This window comes from Pristis pectinata, chromosome 2, assembly GCF_009764475.1.
Source record: "Pristis pectinata isolate sPriPec2 chromosome 2, sPriPec2.1.pri, whole genome shotgun sequence".
NCBI lineage: Eukaryota > Metazoa > Chordata > Chondrichthyes > Rhinopristiformes > Pristidae > Pristis > Pristis pectinata.
The window spans coordinates 143161706-143188760 of NC_067406.1; the positions used below are offsets into that span (position 1 = coordinate 143161706).

Genomic DNA, 27055 nt, shown 5'->3' on the forward strand with positions numbered 1-27055 from the left:
TAGTAAGTTTGCACATGAGACCAAACTAGTGGTAATAGTGTACAGCAAAGAAAGTTGTCTAAGGTTACAATAGAATCAGTTGATCAACCAGGCAAAGTAATGGCAGATAGAATTTAACTCAGAGCAATGAAAATTCACACTGAATGGCAGGACACTGAGCAGTGTTGTTGAACAGACAGACCATGGGGTACAAGTACACAGTTCACTGGAAGTGGCTGAAGGCGGCGTACGGTATGCTTGCTGAGGCATTGAGTACAAGAGTTGGGATGTCATGTTACAGCTGTACAAAATGTTGGTTAGGCTGCACTTGGAGCACTGCATGCAGTTCTGGTCACCACACTGTGGGAAGGATGTGATCAGCTGGAGAGGGGGCAGGAAAGATTCACGAGGACATTGCCTGGACTGGAGGGCTTGAGCTCCAAGGATAGGATAGGCTGGGTCTGTTTTCCCCGGAGCAACAGAGGCTGAGAGGTGACATGTTAGAGGTTTATAAAATTATGAGAGGCATAGATAGGAAACAGACGCTGGATACCTACCCTATGGTAGGGGTGTCTAAAAGTCAGAGGTTTAAGGTGAGAGGGAGGAGGTTTAAAGGGGATCTGAGGGGTAAATTTTCCCCACACAGGGTAGTTGGTATCTGGAACGAGCTGCCAGAGGTGGTGGTGGAGGCAGGAACATTAACAACATTTAAAGAGGCACCTGGACAGGTACTTGAATGAGCAGGGCACAGAGGGACAAGGAATTAATGCAGGCAAGAGGGCTGAAGGGCCTGTGTCTATGCTGTACAACTCTATGGTTCTGTGAGTACCTGAAGGAATGTCACTACCAGATGGCATCACAGGTAAGATGCTGCCCTCCATCGTTTTGCATCATCATTTTGAGCACTGCCAAAGTGAGGACAGAAGGGAGAGAGAGTTTAACACCAATAAATGATCAAGCAGACAAGCTGGTCATTATGGCCTAATAGCAGACCATTCATCCCATCGAGTCTATGCCAGTTCTGAGCAATCCCATTCCCCCACTTATTTTCTCTATTGTCTACTCTCACACTCATCAATTCTCCTCCAATTCTCCCACCAGCCACCCGTACCGGGGGTAAGTCACAGAGCAACATTCACTTAACCCGCCTGTCCTTGGGATGCGGGAGGATATGGAGCTTCCAGGGGAAACCTGCAGTCACAGGAAGGACGTGCAAACTCCACACAGACAGCACTGTGGGCCAGGACTGAACTTGGTTGGACATCTGCACTACCTGCAGCACAAATCGTAAGGTCCCTTCCCCAGAGGTTATTTCTGTCACCTTGCAGACGAGGTACTGAAAATACATTCTTCACTCCACAAGATTCTGCAACGTGACGCAATCATTCCAAACAATAGCTGACCATGCACAGCAGAACATTGGTAATATAAAAAGTCAATCAAAATCCTGTTGGACTTGTTCACACAGGTGCACATTAATTGGACTTGTTCACACAGGTACACATCAATTGTCTGACATCTGGTCAACACTACTTTTGGTTCCAGAAGTTCAAGACTACAGTTTGAATTCCTGACACCTGTGGGCCATAATACCATTGTGATCTTTGGTTAAAATACATCTGAGTCAACAATACAAACAGTTGAGTGCCCTCCACTAATGCCTGTGGAATATCACTAGTTACTGATTGCCTACCCAAATCTGACTGGTTTACTGGTATCTGTGGCTACACATTGCCACTGAGCTTGCTCAGACTCCATGCTCACTTCTTGCCAAGTGCTGACTCAGTCAAGACACGCAGGTGAAAATACAGTTCCTCAGTGTAGCAGAAAAACAGCCAAAAGTGTGGCTCAGAAATCAAAGTGTCACTTTCACAGAAGCAGTGGTATAACACTGGAATGGATCTTTAAACACAATGCAAATTGAAAAACAAAAAACAAATGGTAATTTCAGTTTTGGGTTTATGTAGTTGCGATAATACAATCCAAAGTGATTCACATCCATCTGTATTGCAGCTTGGTTAAATGATATTTTAAGTAATTTTTACACTGGTTCCTGCAATCATACTAAATTAAAATGTTACCAGGAAATAATAAACAGTACCTGAGGTCCGGTGTATCAGGCACATTTCAGATCTATGCATTCCAATTACACTTCCAGGATATAAACACTTTCCACATGGTAACTACCATTCCTTTCCATTTTTATAGAACCTCTCACAACCCCAAAGTGCTTTATAGCCAATGAAGTAATTTTTGTATCACTGTCATTGATAGAATGGAGGAAACGTAGTGGATATTTTTCACATGGAAATTAAATAAACATACTTTAGCTACTGGTTCAGGATAACAAATGCCCTTGCTAGTCTTCAAGACTGCCACAGGACCTTTTTTTGTAACCTGACTGGGCAGCATGGCTTCAGTTGATTTCAAAAACAGCACCTATGACAGTACTGCTCTCCTTCTCTACTGAACCAGGAGTTTTTTTTTTGTTTGAACTCACAATCTTCTGACTCAAAGGAAGGTGTGCTACCCACTGAGACAATGGTCAACTCTAACCAAGCTGGGAGCACACTGTGAACGGGTCACCTGTAATTTCTGGGCTGTACCAATGTGTTGTTTCCTATAATGAAATGGTAAGTACATAAAAATGTTCTTGTAAAGATCACGTTGAGGTCACACAAACTAATACAACATTCAAATGTCACAGGAAAATGTGAATGTGAAAATTGAGGTGTAAACTAAAATCACCTTAGCATAGATTTTATACTTCTATCATGCTTAAATGATCTTCCAATGTTTTTGCAGAGAATGTTACCAACCTAGATGCTCCTGGAAAGAATACTGAGACCTCGAGAACTTCCATCAGAAATTTTGAGTTGCAGAATAGCAGAGATTTTCCAATTGCCACGATTACAGGACATGGAGCTGTCCAAAACTGAGCATCCCAGAGTGCATCAAGGTGAACAGAAAGATCACTTATTCTGGATACAAGGATGATCGCCCCTTGCAAGAAATTGGAAATTGCTTTCAGTTTAGTAGGTACTTGGGAAATGAAGACAATAACAGAACACATTGCTGAAGAGGTGAAAAGCATCACTGGCTTCTGAATCAATTCGAACTAAGATTGCTAGTTGAAAAATAGTCAAAAGGAACCAGATATTGCAAGCCTACTTTCAAGAGTTTAATTGAGAATTGGACAGGATGCAGGCTCTGTGTTATTGCTATCACTGAAGTGTGATTAGTCCTCCATCCTGGGCGGTGTTGTAAGATCCACATCCACTGCACTTCAGACCCAACACATGAAACGGCGCAGTACTGTGGAGCTGACAGTCATTACACATGATCTACAGAGGAAATCACAAACATAAGGCATTCAGTGGGGAAGGATGACAGAACATGATGCATACACTAAAAGTACAGGCATGCATTTCAATAGCACCTTTTATGGCCTTAGGACATCCCAAGGTATTTAAACCCAAGAATATATTTGATTTCTGCACAGTAAGCCACAGACAACAATAATGATCAGATGTTATGTTGAAGGAGAAAAGTTGGCAAGGGACCTACCACTCTAACAAAAGGGCAGCTAGGACCTCATTTTCTTGGCTCTTCTCTAAACATTTCTATTTGTTTACTAGTGCCAAGGACCCCACAGCATTCCCTCAGTAAAAGCACTGGGACTGCCAGCATGGTTTTTGTGCCCCAGTCACTGGAGTGAAACTCGAGGCACAATGTTCTGATTCAACGGAGGAGATCAAATGTCATCACTGACACTATTTTCAAAACTGAAGTTTCATCATAGTGAACACAGCGAAAACCTAGAATGTCATACACAGAGCAGTATTAAATTATTTATTCATTCTCAGGATTGTGGATAGAAATGGCAGGACAGGATTTAAATCCCCCACTAGGGCAATTAAGTGACCTGTCAGACCACTTCCGAGGACTTCACATCGATGTGCAGTGTGGGGTAGGAGACCAAAAGGGAACGGTAGATTTTTTAGTACAAACAAGTAACATAGATAATTCCTGGTGTTGACCTACAAATTCCAAGATTTATTTCATTTAATTTCCAGGCCTGGCATACGGGATTGGAACTCTTGCTCTCTGGGTTACTAGCCCATTACTATAATTACTGAACTGTCACAAGATAAACAGCTCTAAATATAGCAGTGAAGACAGAAAAAACTGCAGATGCTGGAATCTGAATCAAAAAAACAAACTGCTGGAGGAACTCAGTGGGTCGGGCAGCATCTGTGGAGGGAAATGGACAGTCAACATTTCGGGTCGAGACCCTTTACTGAATGAGTTCCTCCAGTATTTTGGTTGTTGCTTCAGATTCCAGCATCTGCATTCTCTTGTGCTTCCATTGGAGCAAGTCTCTCCAAGATATGCCCACCTCCTCTCACCGCTCCCCCTCTGTGGTTTCTAAATACAGCAGTGCTTTCAAACAAAGACAAATGTTTGGTTTTCTGTCTATAATTTTGCTATGCTACTTAAAGGACGGGACAATGCAGGAGGCCGTTCAGCAATCATGCCTGTGCCAGCCCTTTGAAAGGGCCATCCAGTTAACCCTGACCTCGTTTGTTCCTCAGATCTACAAGTTTTAACCTACTTTCACCATTTGCCTATTCTCATTGTGGTAACTTAGTTATTTTCTGTATTGGTAAATTGGTTTATTATTGTCACATGTACCTACTGTACATATTGGTACATGTTGGTAAACCGACCAGGATTCTACATCGTAGCATTAATGAAATCATAAGGTGTCTACAAAATCTGATGACAATTATTTAACCCTTATGTGGTTGCAGAACACTTGCTGCCACTCTATCATCCACTGGGCAGGGCAAGGCGATAAAGTGACACTGAACAGTTACAAACCTCTCCATGGCAACACAGTGGCACAGCTAGTGGTCGCTGCCTCTTAGCACCAGAGACCCAGATTCAATCCCGACCTCCGGTGCTGTCTGTGTGGAGTTTGCACATTCTCCCTGTGACTGTGTGGGTTTCCCCCAGGTGCTCCAGTTTCCTCCCACATCCCAAAGACGTGTGGGTTGGTAGGTTAGTTGGCTGCTGTAAATTGCCCCCAGTGTATGGTTGAGCAGTGGAATCTGGGGAGAGTTGATGGGAATGTGGGAGATTAAAACAGGATCAGTGTAGGATTGGTGTAAGTGGGTGGTTGATGGTTGACATGGACTCAGTGGGCCAAAGGGCCTGTTTCCGTGCAACGTGTCTCTTCAACTCTCCCATGTTTCCTGGTTCCATAAATAAATTAGGGGAAGTTTAAATAAGGATATTCTCAGTAATAGACTCACCGCTGTATCTGTTTAACCCAGACATTAAGTTTGCATCTTTAAGTATTGCCTGGAATTATTACAAACACTAACACATTGGTTGTGTACAATCCAGCTCTTACCTTAACGGCCATGTTCTGATAGTCTGACGGCATTGGGGTCTGGGCGATTTCTGTGTCCAGCTCCTCCCAGTATTTAGTCATGTCAGTCGCAGACTGCATACACAAAGGGCACCGATAGGCTCTGAAACAACAGGCATGCAGAGGAGTTCACATGGACCAGTCAAAACAGCATGGGCTGGATTACACTGCTGTCAGAGGAGACACCAGAGACTGCAGATGCTGGAATCTGGAGCAACAAACAATCTGCTGGAGGAACTCAGCGGGTCAAGCAGCATCTGTGTGGGGGTGGGGGAAGGAATTGTCAGTGTTTCAGGTCAAAACCCGGGTTTCGACCTGAAACGTCAACAATTCCTTTCCTCCCACAGATGCTGCTTGACCCGCTGAGTTCCTCCAGCAGATTGTGTTACACTGCTGTCAGACTTGTGTTACTCCTCCCTAAGCTGCCAGGAAAGGCATCCCATTCTCCAGCAACCCCAGTCAAAAGAACCAAGTTTGGCCTAGAAATTCAGTCACATAGCACTGTTTTACAGCAATGCACGTCTGAAAATTTGTCTCCAGAGCAGAACACAACTGCAAACGTTTCTAGCTCAAATCACACCACTCTGGAAATGTGAACAGGCCTGGGAGTGTTGCACATGGGATCACACTGGTCTCTCGGCAACACTCCTTTGGCGTGATACTCAGAATTTCTTTTATTTGTTTTCTGGGATGGGTCAGGAACTACTCACCCTTTATTAAACAGCATTTCATAGCAAGTCCTGGGGAGAAAAACAAAGAGCAAATAAATTTGTGTTAAGGTTCACACCTTCTGATTTTCATTCCTATGTTTGCCTCAGGAATTGGATACAAGCACTCAATTTCAAGATAAAATGGATTCACATTATTGAGTCAGTATAAACAATTCCGGTCCAGCTAAAATAATTCAAATTAACCAAATCCTTACAAAGCTTAAAATGCAACACTGAAGAGCATCAAATAACTTCCAAACTTTCCCTCCCCTCCTGTGGTTAGTTAACCACCTGAGCACAATACAGGGTAATGAAGGTCCGCTCTTCCTCAATACTGCTCAGTGCTGTCCGATTGTAAAAATCTTCCTGCGAGAGAGCGAACTAACTACAAGCGACACATTTGGACAGTGGTAAAAGACAAGCTAAAAGTTTTATTATGTTTACCCCTAACTTTGGAATTGCTTTATCAATGATGTTATCTGGGCACAGGCTTCGGATTTAACCCATGGAAAGTTTGCTGTGGAAAGAGGGCCTGCACAGTTATGAAGGTGCATTTCACAACTACTGTCCAACTTTTAGTTATTTAATTTTTAGCCATGCCTTAGTAGATAGCACACTAACGACACTATAGGTCACGTGAGCACAAAAGACTCCAGCATGGTACTGAGGGGGTGCTGTGTTGTCAGAGGTGCTGACTTTTGGATCAGGCATTAAACTAAAGTTGCTGAAAGATCCCACTGCACTATTTAGAAGAGTAGGAAAGTTCTCCCTAGACTTCCTGATAACATCTAATCCTCAAATAAACAGGGATGTACAGTAGTGTAGCAGTTAGCGTAACGCTATTACAGCACCAGCAACCCGGGTTCAATTCCTGCTGTGTCTCTAAGTAGTTTGTACGTTCTCCCCATGTCTGCGTGGGTTTCCTCCCACATTCCAAAGACATACGGGTTAGGAGGTTGTGGGCGTGCTATGTTGGCGCCGGAAGTGTGGCGACACTTGCGGGCTGTCCCCAGAACACTCTATACAAAAAGATGTATTTCACTGTGTGTTTGAATGTACATGTGACTAATAAAGGTATCTTATCTTACCATGTCTGAGCATAAACACATTTCGACCTGTGAGAGTCTGCTGTACATAGATAGGTTTTTGCATTAAAATGGGTACTGCACAAAGATAGTGCAATGGTTGAGAGTCACTCTGGGACATCCCAACAGGTGCAAGGCGCTAAAGAAATGCAAATCTTTCTTGCTTTTAATTATCTAATGGAAATTCAAATGATTCTACAAAGAGGTATTACAGAACCACACAGTTTAGGAAGTGGCCATTTAATCCACTGTGCCTGTGCTGCCTCTTTCCAACAACCCTGTGAAAGTTTCCTTTACAAATACATCTCCAACTCCCCTTTGGAAGCTCCAACTGCAGCCACTTCCACCACCCTTGAGGTAGCACATTGCAGAACTCCACAACTCAGCATGTGAAATTATTCCCATCTTCACATCTACTCCATCAAAGCATTTACGTAAACATTTTTAACCTCAAGGCAGGCAACCCCAGTTTGTCCAGCCTCTCCATTCCTGGAGGCATTCTGATAAATCTCCCCTGCACCTTCCCCAAGGCTTCGACATCATTCCTAAACTGCGAGTCCCAGAACTGGGCACAAAACTCCAGCTGAATTCCAACCAGGGGTCTGGCACACTGTCGCTCTACTTCAATGAAATGTTTAAATAATTGGAACTTCTTCCCCATCAGGTCAAGGGAGGAATCTAACACTGAGTTCAACAATGTTAAAGGCTTAAGGAGAGGGAACAATTTACAACTTAGTTCTTTTAACATATCGAAATGGAGAGGTTCTTTGCAGAATTGTTACCAAAAGTTGACATCAAGTCAGAGAGAATGGAAACAGGCCCTTCAGCCCATCCAGTCCACACTGACCACCAAACAGCCACCCATGTTGACCCTGCAGTATTCCTTCTTTTCCTCCATGTTCCCATCAACTCTAGTCAGATGCTACTCCTCACCTACACACTAGGGACCACTTACAGCAGCCAAATAATCTACCAACCTGCACGTCTCTGGGACGTGGGAGGAAATCAGAGTACCCGGACAAAACCCACTGGTTCATGAGGAGGAAGTTCAAAACTCCACAGCCAGCACCAGAGGTCAGGATGGAACATGGTCATGGGAGCCGAAGGTAGCAGCTCTATCCGCTGCATGGTGATCATGTATGGAGATACTAGGGCAGGCGATCAGAAGCTTTAGAGGTGGGATTTAAGCAGTGGCCCCAAAGATCATTCCATCGACGAGCTTGCAGCCTGACCTAGAATCCTGTCATGTGCAGCATTGTAACTCCAACCCATGTGATCAGAGTCTCAAAGATTCAACTAGTACACTTCATTCCTAACGTACTGCGACTAGCCCAAATACGTTGACAGAAAAATGGCGAGGAATTTCAGCTTTCCTTCACACCACCAAAGTGCCCATTTAAAGGTGCAGCCACTGAGGCAAGTTACAATCGCATAAGGAAATCCAGTGGAAAAATAGAAGTAGGCAGAGGCAGGACAACAGGCCGTGTCGCAGATAGAGGACAAGGGGATGATCAATTTGCTTCGCCGCTAGCCTGCTTAACCTCAAACTCTCCACACCAGTGACGGCGGTGCTCATGAGAACATGGATCACCATTTAAAGAACACACCACACTGAATGTTATGCTCCACCTGTCAGACACAACGCACATTTACATTAAATTAAACTTTTAAGTCTTGGCAGAGACGGGGAGCGTTATCCAAATGATTCTAAGAATGCCTCTATTGTACATTCTGCATCACGCTGGTGGTCACGTTACAGTAAAATTCCGATAATCTGACTCGCTGGAACTTTGGTGGTGCTGTTCTGGCGGATTTCCCAAACTATTGAATGTTATTCCTATTAATACCCCAGTGACACTTAATTCCATTTTTTTTATATGTTACACAGTATTAGTTAAAGGGAACTGAGGTCCCCGGTGAATGGACAGGGACCATGGGGACCGGGGTCCCGGTGAATGGAATGGGAAGTGCAGGAACTGGGAGTGGGCAGGGAGTGAGGGAACCAGGACGTTGGCAAGTGGGGCAGGGAGTGGGGCCCCAGTAAGTGGACAGGGAACAGGGCAAACATCAGCTGGTCAGTGGATTATCAGAAATTGTCAACGTTTCAGGTCGAAACCCTGCAGCAGGACAGAGAGTGGAGAGACAACATAACTGATTACTACCTCCCCTCAGTACTAATGCTGCTCGACCTGCTGAGTTCCTCCAGCAGATTGTTTGTTGCTCCAGATCCCAGCATCTGCAGTCTCCTGTCTCCAGCAGATTGTCAGAGTTTTACTGTATGTTGTAAACAGCCAGGGACCCCCAAGGGAAAACTTAATAGCACATTGCATCAGCTTAACGCTAAGTATTTTTAAAGCTTAAGGTTCACAATAGTATACGTGCTGCTGGTGGCGCCCTCTAAATGTAAACTTTAACCACCAAGAGTTGAATCAGGAATGTGACCATTCGTATCCCCAGCTCTTGCTTTGGTATTGTTAATTCCAACATTGTACCTACGGGGTCTGAGGCTGGCTGCTGCAGCAAGAACACAGCTCAAGGAAGAGGAACAGAGCACCAGGTCCAAACCTTTAATCCGTGGCATACTTTTCATTTTCACTTCTTTCAGGCAGTCCTCAGGTGCTGACAGATACCCAAGACTGCTCCTAATGAAGCATACTTCGAATTTCACAGGATCATCACTGCACTTTAATAATTAGTTTAGTGAATGGCTACAGGTCTCACGGGAGCCCAGACCACAATGCACCTTTACCCAAGTCACCTGCTTGGTTAAAAGTTAGAATTTAGTCCACCTACTTGTGAAGCAGATGCCCACAGGCGAGGACATGAGCGCCAATGCGAGAAGTGTGAATGTCCTGTTAAAGTAAAAATGTAAGAGTCAAGAGAATTAAAACACAAAAACGGTAAAGTGTGGAGATAGTTGGGAATTTTAGTCTCCAAGGTAAATTCACCTAGTAGAGAACCAGTCTCATAGAAAGCAAGGCTCAGAAGATCAGCACAATACTGTTATCTCCACAGGAGAGTAACATCCTGTGGAGCGGAAGCCCCTGAAATACCCCTGGACCCAAAGGCTGCATTTTGTGCTCTATGTTGTTTGCAATATCCAGCATGCATTCCATGTGAGGGTGCCAAAAATTTGTGAACACATGGTGGGTTACTAAGTTTGCTGATGATACAAAGGTTGGTGGTGTTGTGGATAGTGTAGAAGTTTGCTGTAGATTACAACAGGACATTGCTAGAATACAGACCTGGGCTGAGAAGTGGCAGATGGAGTTCAACCTGGGTAAGTGTGAAGTGATACACTTCGGGAGATCGAATTTGACGGCAGAGTACAAGGTTAATGGCAGGACTCTTAGCAGTGTGGAGAAACAGAGGGATCTTGGGGTCCACATCCATAGATCCCTCAAGGTTGCCACACAGGTCGATAGGGTTGTTAAGAAGGTGTATGGTGTGTTGGCCTTCATCAGTCGGGGTATTGAGTTCAAGAGACGTGAGGTGATGTTGCAGCTCTATAGAACTCTGGTTAGACCACATGGAGTAGTGTGCCCAGTTCTGGTCGCCTCATCATAGGAAGGACGTGGAAGCTTTAGAGAGGGTGTGGAGAGATTTACCTGGATGTTGCCTGGATTGGAAAGTATGTCTTATGAGGATAGGTTGTGAGCTGGGGCTTTCTCTTTGGAGTGAAGGAGGATGAGAGGTGACTTGCTAGAGGTGCACAAGATGATAAAAGGCATAGGTCGAGTGGACAGTCAGAGACTTTTTCCCAGGGCAACAATGGCTAACACTAGGGGACATAATTTTAAGGTGATTGGAGGAAGATACAAAGGGGATGTCAGGGGTAAGTTTTTTTTTTACACAGAGAGTGGTGGGTGTGTGGAACGCACTGCCGGCAGAGGTGGTGGGGGCAGATACATTAGGGACATTTAAGAGACTCTTAGATAAACATATAAATGATAGAGAAATGGAGGGCTATGTGGGAGGGAAGGGTTAGATAGATCTCAGAGCAGGATAAAACATCAGTACAACATTGTGGGCCGAAGGGCCTGTACTGTGCTGTAGTGTTCTATGTTCTAATGCATTTTCCTTTTTACTTAGACTCAAATCCTTAACTAAAGCCTCTTATTTGATAGTCACGTGCTTTGGTTCCTTTATTATCCAGTTATTATGGAAAGGAGCAGCAGTATGGACTACCCAGTAAGGATCAAGCATTGTTGCAGCTCCATGTGTTACTCATGACTCTAGGCTGGTGCTCTGTCGTTTACAGCAATGTGCTTGGTGTTGCATTCAGAAGGTAGACAAATATCTAATATTTGTGCCCAACACCCAACTGCTCAATTCATCCAGGGGGATTGGCTGGCTAAGGTTACGAGCTAGTGGTCATTTCTGGAACATTAAAACATTTGTAGTCAGCAACAGACTGAACAATTCCGTCTACAATAAACGCTTTGATCTTACCTCCATGCATACTGGACAGTTCTGTCGTGAAACGTTTTCAACACACTGAAGGACAAAGGAACCCAGAGTCAGTATTCAAATACCATTAATTATATTTTTAAATGAGGCAATGAACAGCAGAGAAAGGTTAAACACACTGAGAATAAATACACATGCAATTCCAATGATCACTGACTGAATCTGGCATTTAACAGAGATTAACATCACTTTGATAAAAGCTCCAGACTAGGTTAAGGTACTGGTTCTGTTTCTCTGTGTACATCGAGTGACATTTTCACGACAGTGGACTAAATATTAGGGCAAGAGGTGAGATGAGAACAGTGACAGATCATAATGCAAGAACTGAAAGTGAATGGGTGACAAAGGAAACAGGTCAAGCATTGGAATTCCAGTGGAATAAATGGCTGCAAAAGCAATGCTCGATAGGATGCAGCATGCAGACAACAACTGAAAGGTCAGTGCTGGAAGAGTGCTCGATAGGATGCAGCATGCAGACAACAACTGAAAGGTCAGTGCTGGAAGAGTGCTCGATAGGATGCAGCATGCAGACAACACCTGAAAGGTCAGTGCTGGAAGAGTGCTCGATAGGATGCAGCATGCAGACAACAACTGAAAGGTCAGTGCTGGAAGAGTGCTCGATAGGATGCAGCATGCAGACAACAACTGAAAGGTCAGTGCTGGAAGAGTGCTTGATAGGATGCAGCATGCAGACAACAACTGAAAGGTCAGTGCTGGAAGAGTGGAGGGTATAGTCCCAAGATACGGAGTGAAGGTCAACACCAAAGGATTAGAAGATGAAGCAAAGAGCCCCAAGTTCGCTCTCTCTCTTCTTTTAAGACAGTCCTTAAATCCGATCTTTCTGACCAAGCTGTTACCTTTTCTGATTAGCTCCTTATATAATTCCACCTCAAACCCTTGTCGTCTCCCACTTTCTTCATATAATGCCGAATTTATTGACCGAGCCTTTAGTCACACAAGCCTTATTTTTATGATTCAGAATCGATTTCATCCTCATGCCTATGAGAGTGGGAATGTTACTGTAATTTAACTATGCTGGTTAGAAACAGCCATTTGCAGCTAGCCTCATCTTCCCCACTCATGCTATTTATAGGTCCTCTTGCACTCATCTACATTTCTGTTAAGTAAAAGCAAAATCACCAGCATGTAGACAATAGCAATATTTTGTCAGTGCTTCATCTGCAGGTTTGATTTAAAAAGGACTGGAGTATTTTTGATTGAATTTTTTTTTTGAGGAGGTCCTAGAGTCATACAGCACGGAAACAGAGCTTTCAGCCCAACTCGTCCATGCCGACTGAGTTGCCCAGTGAGCTGGTCCCATCTGCCTGCGTTTGGCCCATAGCCCTCTAAACCTCTCCTATCCATAGACTTATTTAGATGGCTTTTGAATGTTGCTAATGTGCCCACCTCAACCAATATCCCTGGCAGCTCATTCCAAATATGCACCACCCTCTGTATGAAGAAGCTGCCCCTCATATCCCTTTTAAATCTCTCACCTCTGATCTTAAACCTATGCTCTCGTCAATAGCACCACTTACCTGGGAAAATGAATATATGCTTTCACTCTATGTTCCTCATGATTTTCTATACCTCTATCAGGTCATGCCTCAATCTCTTACATTCCAGGGAATAATGTCCTAGTCTACGCAACCTCTCCTTGTAACTCGGACCCCCAAGTCACCAAGATAGGCCCAAATTGGACTCTTGACCTCACAATCTACCTTGTTATGACCATGCACCTTATTATCTGCCTGCACTGCACTTTCTCTATAACTGTTACAGTTTATACTGCATTCTGTTATCGTTTTACTTTGTACTACCTCAATGCACTGTGTAATAAATTGATCTGTATGAACAGTATGCAAGACAAGCTGTTCACCGTACCTCGATACACATGACAATAATAAACCAACTCCAAGTCCAGGTGATTAAGATGATAAGGGCAGGGCAGTGGATGTTGTCGACATGGGCTTCAGTAAGGCATTTGACAAGGTTGCCAACGGTAGGCAGATTAAGATGCATGGGATCCATGGTGAGTTGGTAGATTGGATTCAAAATCGGCTTGGCTATAGAAGACAGAGGGTAGCAGTGGAGGGGTGGTACTCTGACTGGAGCTCTGTGACCAGTGGTGTTCTGTAGGGACCAGTGCTGGGACTTCTGTTATTTGTGATATATATGACTTGGATGAAACTGTAGATGGGCTGATTAGTAAGTTTGCAGATGACACAAAAGTTGGTGGAGTGGTGCATAGTGACGGTGGTTGTCAAAGGATACAGCAGGATATAGATCAGCTGCAGGTATGGGTGCAGAAATGGCAGATTGAGTTTAATCCAGGCAAGTGTGAAGTGTAGCACTTTGGGTAGTTAAATGCAAGGGGAAAGTACACAGTAAAATTGGACACCACACTTAGAGTATTGTGTTCAGTTCTGGTCGCCTCATTATAGGAAGGATGTGGAGCTTTAGAGAGGGTGCAGAGGAGATTTACCAGGATGCTGCTTGGATTGGAGAGCATGTCTTATGAGGATAGGTTGAACGAGCTAGGGCTTCTCTCTTTGGAGAGGAGGATGATGAAAGGTGTACACAAGATGATAAAAGGCATAGATTGAGTGGACAGTAAGAGACTTTTCCCCCAGGGCGAAAATGGCTCATACAAGGGGGCATAATTTTAAGGTAACTGGAGGAAGGTATAAGGGGGATGTCAGGGGTAAGCTTTTTTTTTACACAGAGAGTGGTGGGTGCGTGGAACGCACTGCTGGCAGAGGTTGTGGGGACAGATATATTAGGAACATTTAAGAGACTCAGCCACATGAATGATAGAAAAAATGGAGGGCTATGTGGGAGGGAAAGGTTAGATAGATCTCAGAGCAGGATAAAATGTCAGCACAACATAGTGGGCCAAAGGGCCTGTACTGTGTTGTAGTGTTCTATGTTCTAACAGCATTATGTACACAGGGATCTTGAAGTCTAAGTCCATAGATCCCTGAAGATGGCCACACAAGTAGATAGGGTGGTAAAGAAGGCATAGGGCATGTTTGCCTTCATTGGTTGGGGCATTGAGTATAAGAGTCAGGAAGTCATGTTGCAGCTGTATAAAACTTTGGTTAGGCTGCACTTGATTGTGTGAAGATCTGGTCACCCCATTATAGGAAGTATGGAGAGGCTTTGGAGATGGTGCAGAAGAGGTTCACCAGGATGTTACCTGGATTAGAGGTTATGAGCTACAGGGAGAGGTTGGACAAATTTGGATTGTTTCCTCTGGAGTGTCAGAGACTGAGAGGAGACCTGATGAAGACTTAGAAAATTATGAGACGCAGAGATAGGTAGATAGTCAGTCTTTACCCCAGGGTAGAAATATCAATTACTAGAGGACATATCTTTATGGTGATAGGGGCTAAGTTTGAAGGAGATGTGCAGGGTAAGTTTTTTTGTTACACGGAGTGGTAGATTCCTGGAACAGGCTGCCAGGTGATGGAAGCAGACAAGATGGTGGTGTTTAAGAGGCATTTAGGTACCACATGAACATGCGGGGAATGAAGGGATATGGATGGTATGCAGGCAGATAGGTTTAGTTTAGTTTGGCATCATGGTCGGCACAGACAACATGCACCAAAGGGCCTGTTCCTGTGCTGTACTGTTCCATGTTTTAGATGAGCACTTTAATCATAGAAGCTACAGGCCAAGAAGTGGAAAATGGGATGAATCTAGATGGTCAGCAATGACATGGTGGGCCAAAGAACCTGCTTCTGTGGTGTAGGACTCAAAACAGGCCAATCAGTCCAACTGATTTGATATTCGTTCTCCAAGAGTCCCAACTTAATCCAATCACTACTTTTCTTCTTTGTATACTGAAGTGATCTATGTAAATCCCAACTTTACAACAATCTTTGCTTTCAACCAAATTCTAGAGAGCTTTCCTTCTGACTTTTGGCACTTAACACATGGCTTTGGTGGCACCTCAAGGCTAGTGCTGGCCAACATGACTGGGAACTCTTGAAAACTCCAGGAGTTTCTGTGTCTTTCCACCCAGAAAGGCCGAAGGGCAAGAGAGACATTGAGGCCTGATGAACCCTTAAACCAGGTCTCACCAACCTTGTGGTTCCCACGGAGTTGAGTAGCTAGACACAAGTTACACTTCACACAGTGGAAAAAATCATCTTCTGGTCCAATCCTGTAATGAAAAATTAAAAGAATGTAAGATAACATTAACTGAGTTTAGAGGTGTACATTCTGACTAACCCATTGCAGAGGGAGTTCCACATTTTACATGAGACAGAACAGTATGAGCCCTTTGGTCCATGATGTTGTGGTGACCTATATAAACACCTACTCCTTCATCAATCCAACCCTTCCCTCCTACCAACCCATAACCCTCCATTTTTCTTACATCCATGTGCCTATCTAAGAGTCTTTTAAATGTCCCTCTTGTATCAGCCTCTACCACCACACCCAGCAGGGTGTTCCAGGCACCCACCACTCTCTGTGTAAAAAAAACCTACCTCCAACATCTCCCCTAAACTTCCCTCCTCTCACAAACTGATGTCCTCTGGTATTGGCCATTGCCACCCTGAGAGAAAGGTGCTGGCTGTCCACTCAATCTATGCCCCTCAATCTTACACACCTCCACCAAGTCGCCTCTCATTCTGCACCGCTCCAAAGAGAAAATCCCTAGCTTGCTCAACCTTTCCTCATAAGACATGCTCTCCAATCCAGGCAGCATCCTGGTAAATCTCCTCTGCACCCTCTATAAAGCTCCTACATCCTTCCTCTAATGAGGCAACCAGAACTGGACACAATACTCTTAGTGGTCTAACCAGAGTTTTATAGAGCTGCAACATTATCTCATGACTCTTGAACTCAATACCCTGACTATACCCAGCACATCATACGCCTTCTTAACCACCCTATTAACGCGCTGCAACTTGAGGGATCTATGGATTTGGACCCCAAGATCCTTCTGTTCCTCCACACTTCTCAGAATCCTGCCATTAACCTTGTACTCCGCCTTCAAGTTTGTTCTTCCAAAGTGTATCACTTCACACTTTTCTGGATTGAACTCCATCTGCCACTTCTCTGCCCAACTCTGTATCCTGTCTATATCCCTTTGTAACCTACAATAACCTTCTACACTATCCACAACACCACCAGCCTTCGTGTCATCTGCAAACTCACTAACCCATGCCCCCACTTCCTCATCCAAGTCATTTATAAAAATCATAAAGAGCAGGGGTCCCAGAACAAATCCCTGCAGGACACCACTGGTCACCGAGCTCCAGACGGAATACTCTCCATCTACTATCACCTTCTGCCTTCTGTGGGCAAGCCAAATCGGAATCCACGCAACCAAGTCTCCATGGATCCCATGCCTCATGACTTTCTGGTTCAGCTTACCATGGGGAACCTTGTCAAACACCTTACTAAAATCCACATACACCACATCCACCGCTCTACCTTCATCTATTAGTTTTGTCACCTCCTCGAAAATCTCAATTAAGCTCATGAGGCATAACTTGCCCCTCATAAAGCCATGCTGACTATCCCTAATAAGACTTTGCTTCTCTAGATGTTCATAAATCCTGTTCCTAAGAATCTTCTCTAATAGCTTGCCTACCAGATGTTAGACCAAAGCCCCACTGCCTCCCATGTGGATGAAAACATCCTAAGTTAGTAGTTTGAAAATATTGCAGGGCTCCCCAGATTGATGGGGCAAATATTCATCCCAACCAACGTGACTAAGAACTGATCGGATCATTAAATTCTCTCGAACAACATGATCGTGCTCAAATTTGTTGCTGAATTTTCTACATTGCAGAAGTGGTTAATAATAGAGCACAGTAAAATAAATTTTCATCCAAATATTCCTTTCCCCAGCTCAACCAACATAAGCAATTCAATGTGAAGTTTTGGTTTGAAAATTGCAGCAGCAATGTCATCAATGTCGCTTTTTGCTGCTTCTCTAAGAGCACTGTGCTAGTCACATAAAATTAGCAGAGCCTGGTGTTCCAATTCAGGCAGACTGCAAAAACAGTACCCTGAGGGCTGCACACATCACTGCACAACCAAGTGTTTACAAGCGATGTCATAACGAAATGGAAACCATGCATTAAAGCAAAGGTTATTGAGTCCAATATTTCACTCCTGCCAAAGAACAAACATAATCTGTTCTACATTGGACTCAAAAGCCAGAGCAAAACAGACCAACACTCCCTGATCCCTAACACTGATCTGCGGACTGTTTATCCAACTTCATTTAAGCATTCTCAAAGCAGCTCTCTGCCTCCCACAGGTAATGCACTCCGATCAGAGCGGTGCAGGGAAAGAACGCGTCCCAGAAAGGGTTTTACTATCAGAATATACGTGTTGTCATGGAGCATTATATAGCATGGAAACAGGTCCTTCGGCCCAATTTACCCATGCCGACCAAGTTGCCTACCTCAGCTGGTCCCATTTGTCTGCATTTGGCCCATATCATTCATATTGGTATATTATTGTCACTTGTACCGAGGTCCAGTGAAAAGCTTGTCTTACAAACCGATCGTACAGGTCAATTCATTACATAGTGCAGTTACATTGAGTTAGTACAGAGTGCATTGATGTAGTACAGGTAAAAACAATAACAGTAAAGTGTCACAGCTACAGAGAAAGTGCAGTGCAATAAGGTGCAAGGTCACAACAAGGTAGATCGTGAGGTCAGAGTCCATCTCATTGTATTCTCTTGTAACCTCCAAATTGAGATGACATTTACTGAGACTTTAATCTATTAAGATTCCAGTATATTAAAAAAAATCAGCACATTCAGCCCATCATGCCTGTGCTAGCTCTTTGAAAGAGCTCTCCACTCAGTCCTTCCTCTCTGCTCTTTTCCCCACAGACCTACAAGTTTCTCCTTTTCTCCAAAGTCTCTAGTTTCTTAAAACTTCCTTATAAGCTTTCGATCATCTCCTTTACATAGCTCAGTACCAAATTTTCTTTTGAGAAATCTTGCAATGCTTTACAACATAACAACTTTGACATACATTGATATAGAACCTTTCGTTTCCATCTGTTTCCACTTCCTTTTTAGGTTGTTCTTTCTGGATCATAAACAAGTTGTGTAAAAAAAAATCAGCTCCCTTGTGCTCCTTTTGGAGAATATCTACTTTCACTGCTACAACTTACTGTTATTCTAATATACAAACTATTCTCAAACAGACTGTGTTACCGGATTCTTCTCAATGTATTTGCTACTCCCAACTCTCACCTAAATAATATCAAATTAAGATTCCTACAATGAGCACACACAAGTGTAAAAATGAAGTATTTAAAAAATAAACATTACAAAGGGCCCTCTAAATACTCACCTGCATATGCCACAGGATGGGCAGTGGTACTGTTTCTTGTCCACATCAAACAGATGGCATGTGTCACAGTAATATTCCCCAAACACAGTTTTACAGCTTTCACAGCTCTGTTGAACCTGCAGTGAAAACGTTCATGACGACATTTGGTTTCCATACCAGACTCTCAAGTAGCAATATGACAATTAATAAACAAAAGGACCATGTTCTGAAAATACAGTTTATTTGGTAAAAAAAAATGAAAATGTCACAGATTGAGAAAAAGAACACTTGTTCTTTCATTTTTCTTTTGGGTAATTAAACTCATCTCCCTCTGGCTTCTACTAAGTAGGAGGCCATAAACTGTTAGTGCCTGCTTCATTATTCAAAAAAGACCATAGCTCACCCTGCATCTCAAATTCATTGTCCCAATCGATCCCCATATTCCTCAATTCCCTTAGTGTTCAGAAACCTATTGATCCCAGCCTTGAATACTCTCAGCAACTTTGCATCAGCAGCCTCAGAGAGAACTCCAAAGGTTTATACCATTACCGTAGAGAAATTCTTCATTTCATTCCCAAATCCTGACCTTGAAACTGTACCAACTATCAGCTTTCACTGTTATATCACCTGTTCTTGATTGTGTTTCTGATTATGTTGATTAATAACGGCTACACTGATGAGGACAATTCCTGTGACCAGCACATGCAGTTACACACTCCACACATTGGGGTAGCACAGTGGACTAGCAGCCACAGTTCAGGGCCACTGACCCAGAGACAAGTTCAATCCCTCCATGGCATAACGTCAAGCCAGCGAACACATGCCAGTCCTTAAGGGTCTGCGGTGGAAAGGGTGAGCAACTTCAAGTTCCTGGGTGGCAACACCTGGGCCCAGCACACAAGATAAGATGTAACCATGAAGAAAGTGCACCAGCATCTCCACCTTCTTAGAAGTTTAAGGAGATTCGGCATGTCATCGAAGACTGAAAACTTCTATAGATGTACAGTGGAAAGTATTCTGACTGGTTGCAGCACAGCCTAGTGTGGAAACTCCACTGCACAGGAATGCAAGAGGCTACAGAGTGGTGGACTCAGCCAGTTCTATTACAGGTACAGCTCACCGTCAGGAAGGCGTCACCCATCATCAGGAACCCTACCATCTGGGCCATGCCCTCTCCTCGATGCTGCCATCAGGCAGGAGGTACAGGAGCCTGAAGACCCACACCTCAAGGTTCAACAACAGCTTCTTCCCCACTGCCATCAGGCTCTTGAACTGACCCAAAAAACCTTAACACTGCCTTAGATTATTTTCTTTTTCTTCTCTCTCAACAATATGTCCTTCACTTTACAAATCTAACTCTCGGTTTCCCAACATTTACACCTCCATGCCCTCACTCCTCTGCACCACTGCTTCCACTTCCTGGCATATTTCCTGCAAAATTCAATCGTCCAACTGATCTCCTGTGTATTTTTCTCTCCTTTTGCTTTATGCTGAACATTTCCCTCCTCAACTCTCCTCCAGAATTTATAATGAAGGATGTAACAGCAGAACACCTTCATAAAAATAATGGGACAGAACACAGTCAGCAAGGATTTATGAAAGGATATCACGTTTAACTAATCTGAAGTTCTTTAAAGGCATGAATAATAGAATGTACACAAGTCACTGAAAGCTAACATGCAGATGCAACGTGATCAGGGAGGCAAACAGAACGTCGAACACTACAGCACGGTACAGGCCCTTCAGCCCACAATGTTGTGCTGACATTTTATCCTGTTGTAAGATCAATCTAACCCTTCCCTCCCACATAGCCCTCTGTTTCTCTATCATTCATGTGTCTATCTAAGAGTCTCTTAAATGTCCCTAATGTATCTGCCCCCACCACCTCTGCCGGCAGTGTGTTCCAAGCACCCACCACTCTCTGTGTAAAAAAAACTTACCCCTGACATCCCCCTTATATCTTATTCCAATCACCTTAAAATTATGTCCCCTAGTGTTAGCCATTGTTGCACTGGGAAAAGTCTCTGACTGTCCACTCGATCTATGCCTCATCATCTTGTACACCTCTATCAAGTCACCTCTCATCCTCCTTCTCTCCAAAGAGAAAAGCCACAGCTCACTCAACCTTTCCTCATAAGACATGCTCTCCAATCCAGGCAGCATCCTGGTAAATCTCCTCTGCACCCTCTCTAAAGCTTCCACATCCTTCCTATAATGAGGCAACCAGAACTGAACACAATATTCCATGTGTGGTCTGACCAGAGTTCTATAGAGCTGCAACATCACCTCGCGGCTCTTGAACTCAATACCCCGACTGATGAAGGCCAACACTCCATACGCCTTCGTAACAACCCTATCGACCCGCATGACAAACTTGAGGGATCTATGAACGTGGACCCCAAGATCCCTCTGTTCCTCCACACTGCTAAGAGTCCTGCCATTAACCTTGTTTTCTGCCTTCAAATTCAATCTCCCGAAGTGTATCACTTTACACTTATCCGGGTTGAATATGCTAGCCTTTATTATGAGGAGATTTGAATACAGAAGTAAAGATGTCTTACTGAAGTTGTACAAGATCTTGGTGAAAACACACTTGGAATATTGTGTACCTTATCACTAAAATTATTAGTCAAAGGGATATTAGAATTTATTAGAATATTATTATTAGACAAGTGCTAAGTGATGCATTTTGGGAAACTAAACCAGGGCAGGACTTAACACAGTATATGACAGGGCTCTGGGGAGTGTTGTATAACAGAGACACCTGGGGGTACAAGTACATAGTCCCCTGACACAGGTAGACAAAGTAGTGAACGCAGAAAGCACACCTGCCCTCACTGGACAGGGCACTGAATATAAGAGTTGGGACACAATGTTACAGCTGTACAGGAAGTTGGAGAGACCGCACCTGGAATATTGTGTGCAGTTCTGGTCACTACACTATAGGAAGGATGTGATTAAGCCAGAGAGGGTGCAGTAAAGATTCACAAGGACTTTGCTAGGCCAGTGGGCTTGGTTGGGATGGTTTTCCCTGGAGTGAAGGAGGCTAAGTGTGACCTTATAGGTGGTTTATAAACTCATGAGGAACATAGAAAAGGTGGCGGTCAGTCTTTTTCCCCAGGGTAAGGGAGTCTAAAACTAGAGAGAAAAGGTTTTAGGTGAGAGGGGAAAACTTTAAAGGGGACCTGAGAGGCAAGTTTTTCCACACAGAAGACAGTGGGTACATAGAATGAGCTGCCAGAGGAAGCAGGTACAATTACAATGGTTAAAAGACATTTGGACAGGTTCACGAATTGATAAACTTTAGAGGGAGGCAAGTGGGACGAGCTCAGGAAGAAACCTTGGTTGGCCTGGATGAGTTGGGCCAAAGACCTGTTTCCATGCTGTATAACCAACATTCTTAGATGTTCATTATATTTTGAACCAATGATTAAAAAGATCAATTTGCACAAAGTACTGCAAGTTTCTGCAGCATTCAAATCCAAACTGACAATAGCAGATTTAGTTAACCTCGTCACATAGGGCATTAACAAACCAATCAACATCCAATTATTCACACCCATTACTGTTGAGATGATGCTGAGCTGGAAAGGCACTGACCTGGATCAGCCATGATCTTGATGAATGGCAGAACAGGTTCGAAGGACTGGGTGGCAGAACAGGTTTGAAGGACTGGGTGGCAGAACAGGTTCGAAGGACTGGGTGGCCCACTTCTACCCTTATTTATGTTCTTACTAATGAAAATAAATTTTTTAATCCAAAATTTGAAATATTCCTCTGACACATTCTCTTTCATTGCTCACAATTCCCCAGAATCTCAGTCCTACTCTGTAACGTAACTTGACATGGTTTGCAAATTATATTTGGGCTTTACAGGAGATGAGCAGGGAAGTACAGTTGAGGTCAAAACCCAGATATTACTAGGGAGCAGAGGCAAGTGACTGTACAGCCTCCTGCTGTTATCGATGGGGCTTCATTGTACAAACTGCTGCACAACTCAGTTATCCTATAATGACACAGGAGGCAACATTTTGCCCACTGGGTACACGCAGATGCTGGGAAGCAAGTCCTCATTCCCTCTCACACAGGTCGATCAACTCCCCTTTGTCTCTCTTTGCAATCAACTTACACCAATGGGTAAGTTATTCGCCAAATACCTATCATCACACCTTTGGGATGTACCCAGAGGAAATGCATGCAGTCAAAGGGAGAATGTGCAAAACCCCACACAGACAGCATCCAAGGTCAGGATTGAACTCTGTGGTTGTGAGGCAACCACACTGACTGCAGCACCACTGTGCTGCCTCAATTGGAAGTAACCAGTAAGTCAGAGAGTAATAATACAGCATAGAAATAGGCCCCTCAATCCAACTCATCTGGGCCAACTATGGTGCCCACCAAGCTAGTCCCATTTTCCTGCGTTTTGCCCATATCCCTTCTCAGCCCCTCCTTTCCATGTACTTATCCAGATGGCTTTTCCCATTATTGTGTGATCCAATACCAGAGGGCATGCAATTAAGGTGAGAGGGAGTAGGTTCAGAAGAGATGTGAGGGGTACGTTTTTTTTTTACTCAGAGTAGTGGATGCCTGGAATGTGTTGCCTGATAGGGTGGTGGAGGCAAATTCATTGGGGGGCTTTTAAGAGGGGCTTGGATGGGCACATGAATGAGGAAAATGGAGGGATTAGCTATGTTGGCACAACATCGTGGGCCGAAGGGCCTGTTCTATTCTATGAGTGTTGTTATTGTACCTGCCTCAACCACTTCCTCTGGCAGCTCGTTCCACATACACACCACCCTCTGCATGAAGAAGTTGCCCCTCAGGTCCCTTTTCAATGTTTCTCCTCTCACCTCAAACCTATGCCCTCTAGTTTTTAGTTGCCTGTGTGTGTTCACCCTATCTAAGCCCCTCATGATTTTATAATCCTCTATGTCACACCTCATTCTTCTACGTCCCAAGGAATAAAGTCCTAGCCTGCACAACCTCTCCCTGTAACTCAGACCTTGAGTCCTGGCAACATCCTCGTAAATCTTCTCCACATTCTTTCCAGTTTAATGATGTTTTTCCTACTAATTGAAAGTGATATTGCTGTACTGATTTCATTGTGGAAGATATTAAAAAAAAAGCTACACCTGTTAGAATTGCCACGATTAAACCTGTTTAGTATTTACCTACCTTCTGAACCGTCTCACACTTTGCACACTGAACTTGAGTGACCTTGAAGCGATCAAGCTGATGATTTTCTGCATCATCGTGGCACAGGCGACAGATGTAAAACTTTCCACAGCACGGTGCCTAAAAGATCAAAAATTAACGTAGAAATCGCCTTTGCAACCCAATGTGTTTAACACCCAAGACTTCTACTTGCTACAGACACTGGGAGGGTCAGTGGTTGATCTCTGATGACGGGTCTTCCACCCGAAATGTGAATTCTGGTTCTCTTTTCAGTGGGGCTATCTGGTGGTTTCCAGCAGATTCTGTTTTATTTCCCATTCCCAGAATCTGCAGTTTTTTTGGTTATGTTGCTTAACAAATGTACGAACAACCTGCTGTTAAATAGAACATAGGAGCCACTGTGAATAACGATTTCAAATAGAAGTTATTCTGCAGATCAGAACCACGGTTCATTGATTGAAAAAACCATCAAAAGTAGACCACAAGGCATTTTGAGCCTTCTCTACCTTTTAATAGGAGCACTGCTAATCCTTAGCCTGTAATCCAGAGGCCCGAACCAATAATGCAGAGACATAACCTCTCAGTGCCAGAGACGCAGGGTCAGCCTTGAGCTCAGGTGTTAACTGTGTGGAGTCTGCACACTCTCCTTGTGACGGTCTGGGTTTCCTCCCACATCCCAAAGACGTGTCGGTTGGCAGGTTAAATGGCTGCTGCAAATTGCCCCTGGTGTAAAGATGATAATGTAGGTTCTAGGGGGACAGGGTCATGATAATGTAGAGAGAATAAAAATGGGATTAATGGGACTATTGGGATAAGGTAGTTGATAGTTGGTGCGTACTCGCTGGGCCTAACACTCTGTTTACGTGCCATATCTATGTAGGACTCAAGGGGACGGGGGGGGGGGGGGGGTAGGTGGAAGACAGGGGAGGGGAGGGGAGGGAAGGGGGAAAGGGGAATACAGAGGAGGGGGGATGGGGGGAGGGGAGGGGAGAAGGGGGCGGAGGGGGGGAGGGAGAGGGGGGAGGGGGGGGAGGGAGAGGGGGGAGGGGGGGAGGGAGAGGGGGGGAGGGAGAGGGGGGGGAGGGAGAGGGGGGGAGGGACTGTGGGAGCCGGTGGGGGGGTGGACAGGGGGTGGGGGCCAGGGGGAGACGGGGGGTGGTGGGGGGAGGGATGGGGTGGGGGCCGGGGGGCACGCGAGCGCCGGGGGGGGGGGGGTGGTGGGGACGCTGGGGGGGGGTGGTTGGTTGGGGTGGGGGGGGGCTGGTTGGGGTGGGGACGCTGGGGTGGGGGGGCCGGTGACCAGTGGGGGGGGCCGGGGACCGGGGAGGGTTGGTTGGGGTGGGGGGGCGGGGGGGGGGGTTGGTTGGTTGGGGGTGGGGGGGCCGGGGGGGGTTGGTTGGTTGGGGGTGGGGGGGGCCGGGGGGGTTGGTTGGTTGGGGGTGGGGGGGCCGGGGGGGGTTGGTTGGTTGGGGGTGGGGGGGCCGGGGGGGGTTGGTTGGTTGGGGGTGGGGGGGCCGGGGACCGGGGGGGGGGGTTGGTTGGGGTGGGTGGTTGGGGTGGGGGGGGGGCCAGGGACCGGGGGGGGGGGGTTGGTTGGGGTGGGGGGGCCAGGGACCGGGGGGGGGGTTGGTTGGGGTGGGGGGGGGCCAGGGACCGGGGGGGGGTTGGTTGGGGTGGGGGGGGGCCAGGGACCGGGGGGGGGGTTGGTTGGGGTGGGGGGGCCGGGGACCGGGGGGGGGGGGTTGGTTGGGGTGGGTTGGTTGGGGTGGGGGGGGGCCAGGGACCGGGGGGGGGGGTTGGTTGGGGTGGGGGGGGGCCAGGGACCGGGGGGGGGGGTTGGTTGGGGTGGGGGGGCCGGGGACCGGGGGGGGGGTTGGTTGGGGTGGGGGGGGGCCAGGGACCGGGGGGGGGGTTGGTTGGGGTGGGGGGACCAGGGACCGGGGGGGGGGTTGGTTGGGGTGGGGGGGCCGGGGACCGGGGGGGTTGGTTGGGGTGGGGGGGGGGCCGGGGACCGGGGGGGGGGTTGGTTGGGGTGGGGGGGGGCCAGGGACCGGGGGGGGGGTTGGTTGGGGTGGGGGGGCCGGGGACGGGGGGGGGTTGGTTGGGGGTGGGGGGGGGCCAGGGACCGGGGGGGGGCCAGGGACCGGGGGGGGGTGTTGGTTGGGGTGGGGGGGCCGGGGACCGGGGGGGGGGTTGGTTGGGGGTGGGGGGGGCCAGGGACCGGGGGGGGGCCAGGGACCGGGGGGGGGGGTTGGTTGGGGTGGGGGGGCCAGGGACCGGGGGGGGGGTTGGTTGGGGTGGAGGGGCCGGGGACCGGGGGGGGGCCGGGGGGGGGGGGGGGGGGCACCCACTCACCTTGAGCCGGCAGGAGCGCGAGTAGTGCTCACACCCCGCCGCACCCGCCGCCATCACCCCGTCACCTGGAAACCGAGCGCGCAGACGCAGAGTGACCGGCGCACACGCGCAGTGGGAGCCGGCACCCGAGGAGCACGCATGCCCAGTTCGCTCAAGACCGACGCCGTGGAGGGAGGAGCCAGCCGGCTCTGCGCACGCGCAATACGGGAGGGACGAGCCTGGGTGTGAAGGGAGGGGCCAGGGGGAGGGAGCAGTGCTGCATGGCTGCATGCAACAGTAGGAGCTGCAGGCGCAGTGTTTGCAGGGTGGGTGATAGAGGCTGCTGCAGCTAGTGAGGGTGGCTCAGTGGGTAGAGTCACTGCCTCACAGCTCCAGGGACCCAGGTTCGATCCTGACCTCTGGTGCTGTCTGTGTGGAGTTTGCATGTTCTCACTGTGACCGCATGGGATTCCCCCGGGTGCTCTGGTTTCCTCCCACATCCCAGAGATGTGCGTGTTGGTGGGTCAATTGGCCACTGTAAATCGCCCT

At 46.3% G+C, this 27055-nt stretch overlaps 1 protein-coding gene across 1 annotated transcript; it reads right to left on the reverse strand.

Annotated features, from left to right (window-relative positions):
• Positions 1-3147: 3147 nt before the first annotated feature.
• On the reverse strand, positions 3148-26648 carry rchy1 (ring finger and CHY zinc finger domain containing 1). The gene is made up of 9 exons (XM_052039627.1): positions 26528-26648; positions 24173-24292; positions 19019-19134; positions 15771-15849; positions 11664-11708; positions 10005-10063; positions 6127-6156; positions 5399-5519; positions 3148-3323 (listed from the first exon to the last, which is right to left on the reverse strand). The coding sequence occupies exons 1-9, from the start codon at positions 26579-26581 to the stop codon at positions 3204-3206; spliced, it is 744 nt and encodes a 247-aa protein (XP_051895587.1). The 5' UTR covers positions 26582-26648; the 3' UTR covers positions 3148-3203.
• Between the last annotated feature and the right edge of the window lie 407 nt (positions 26649-27055).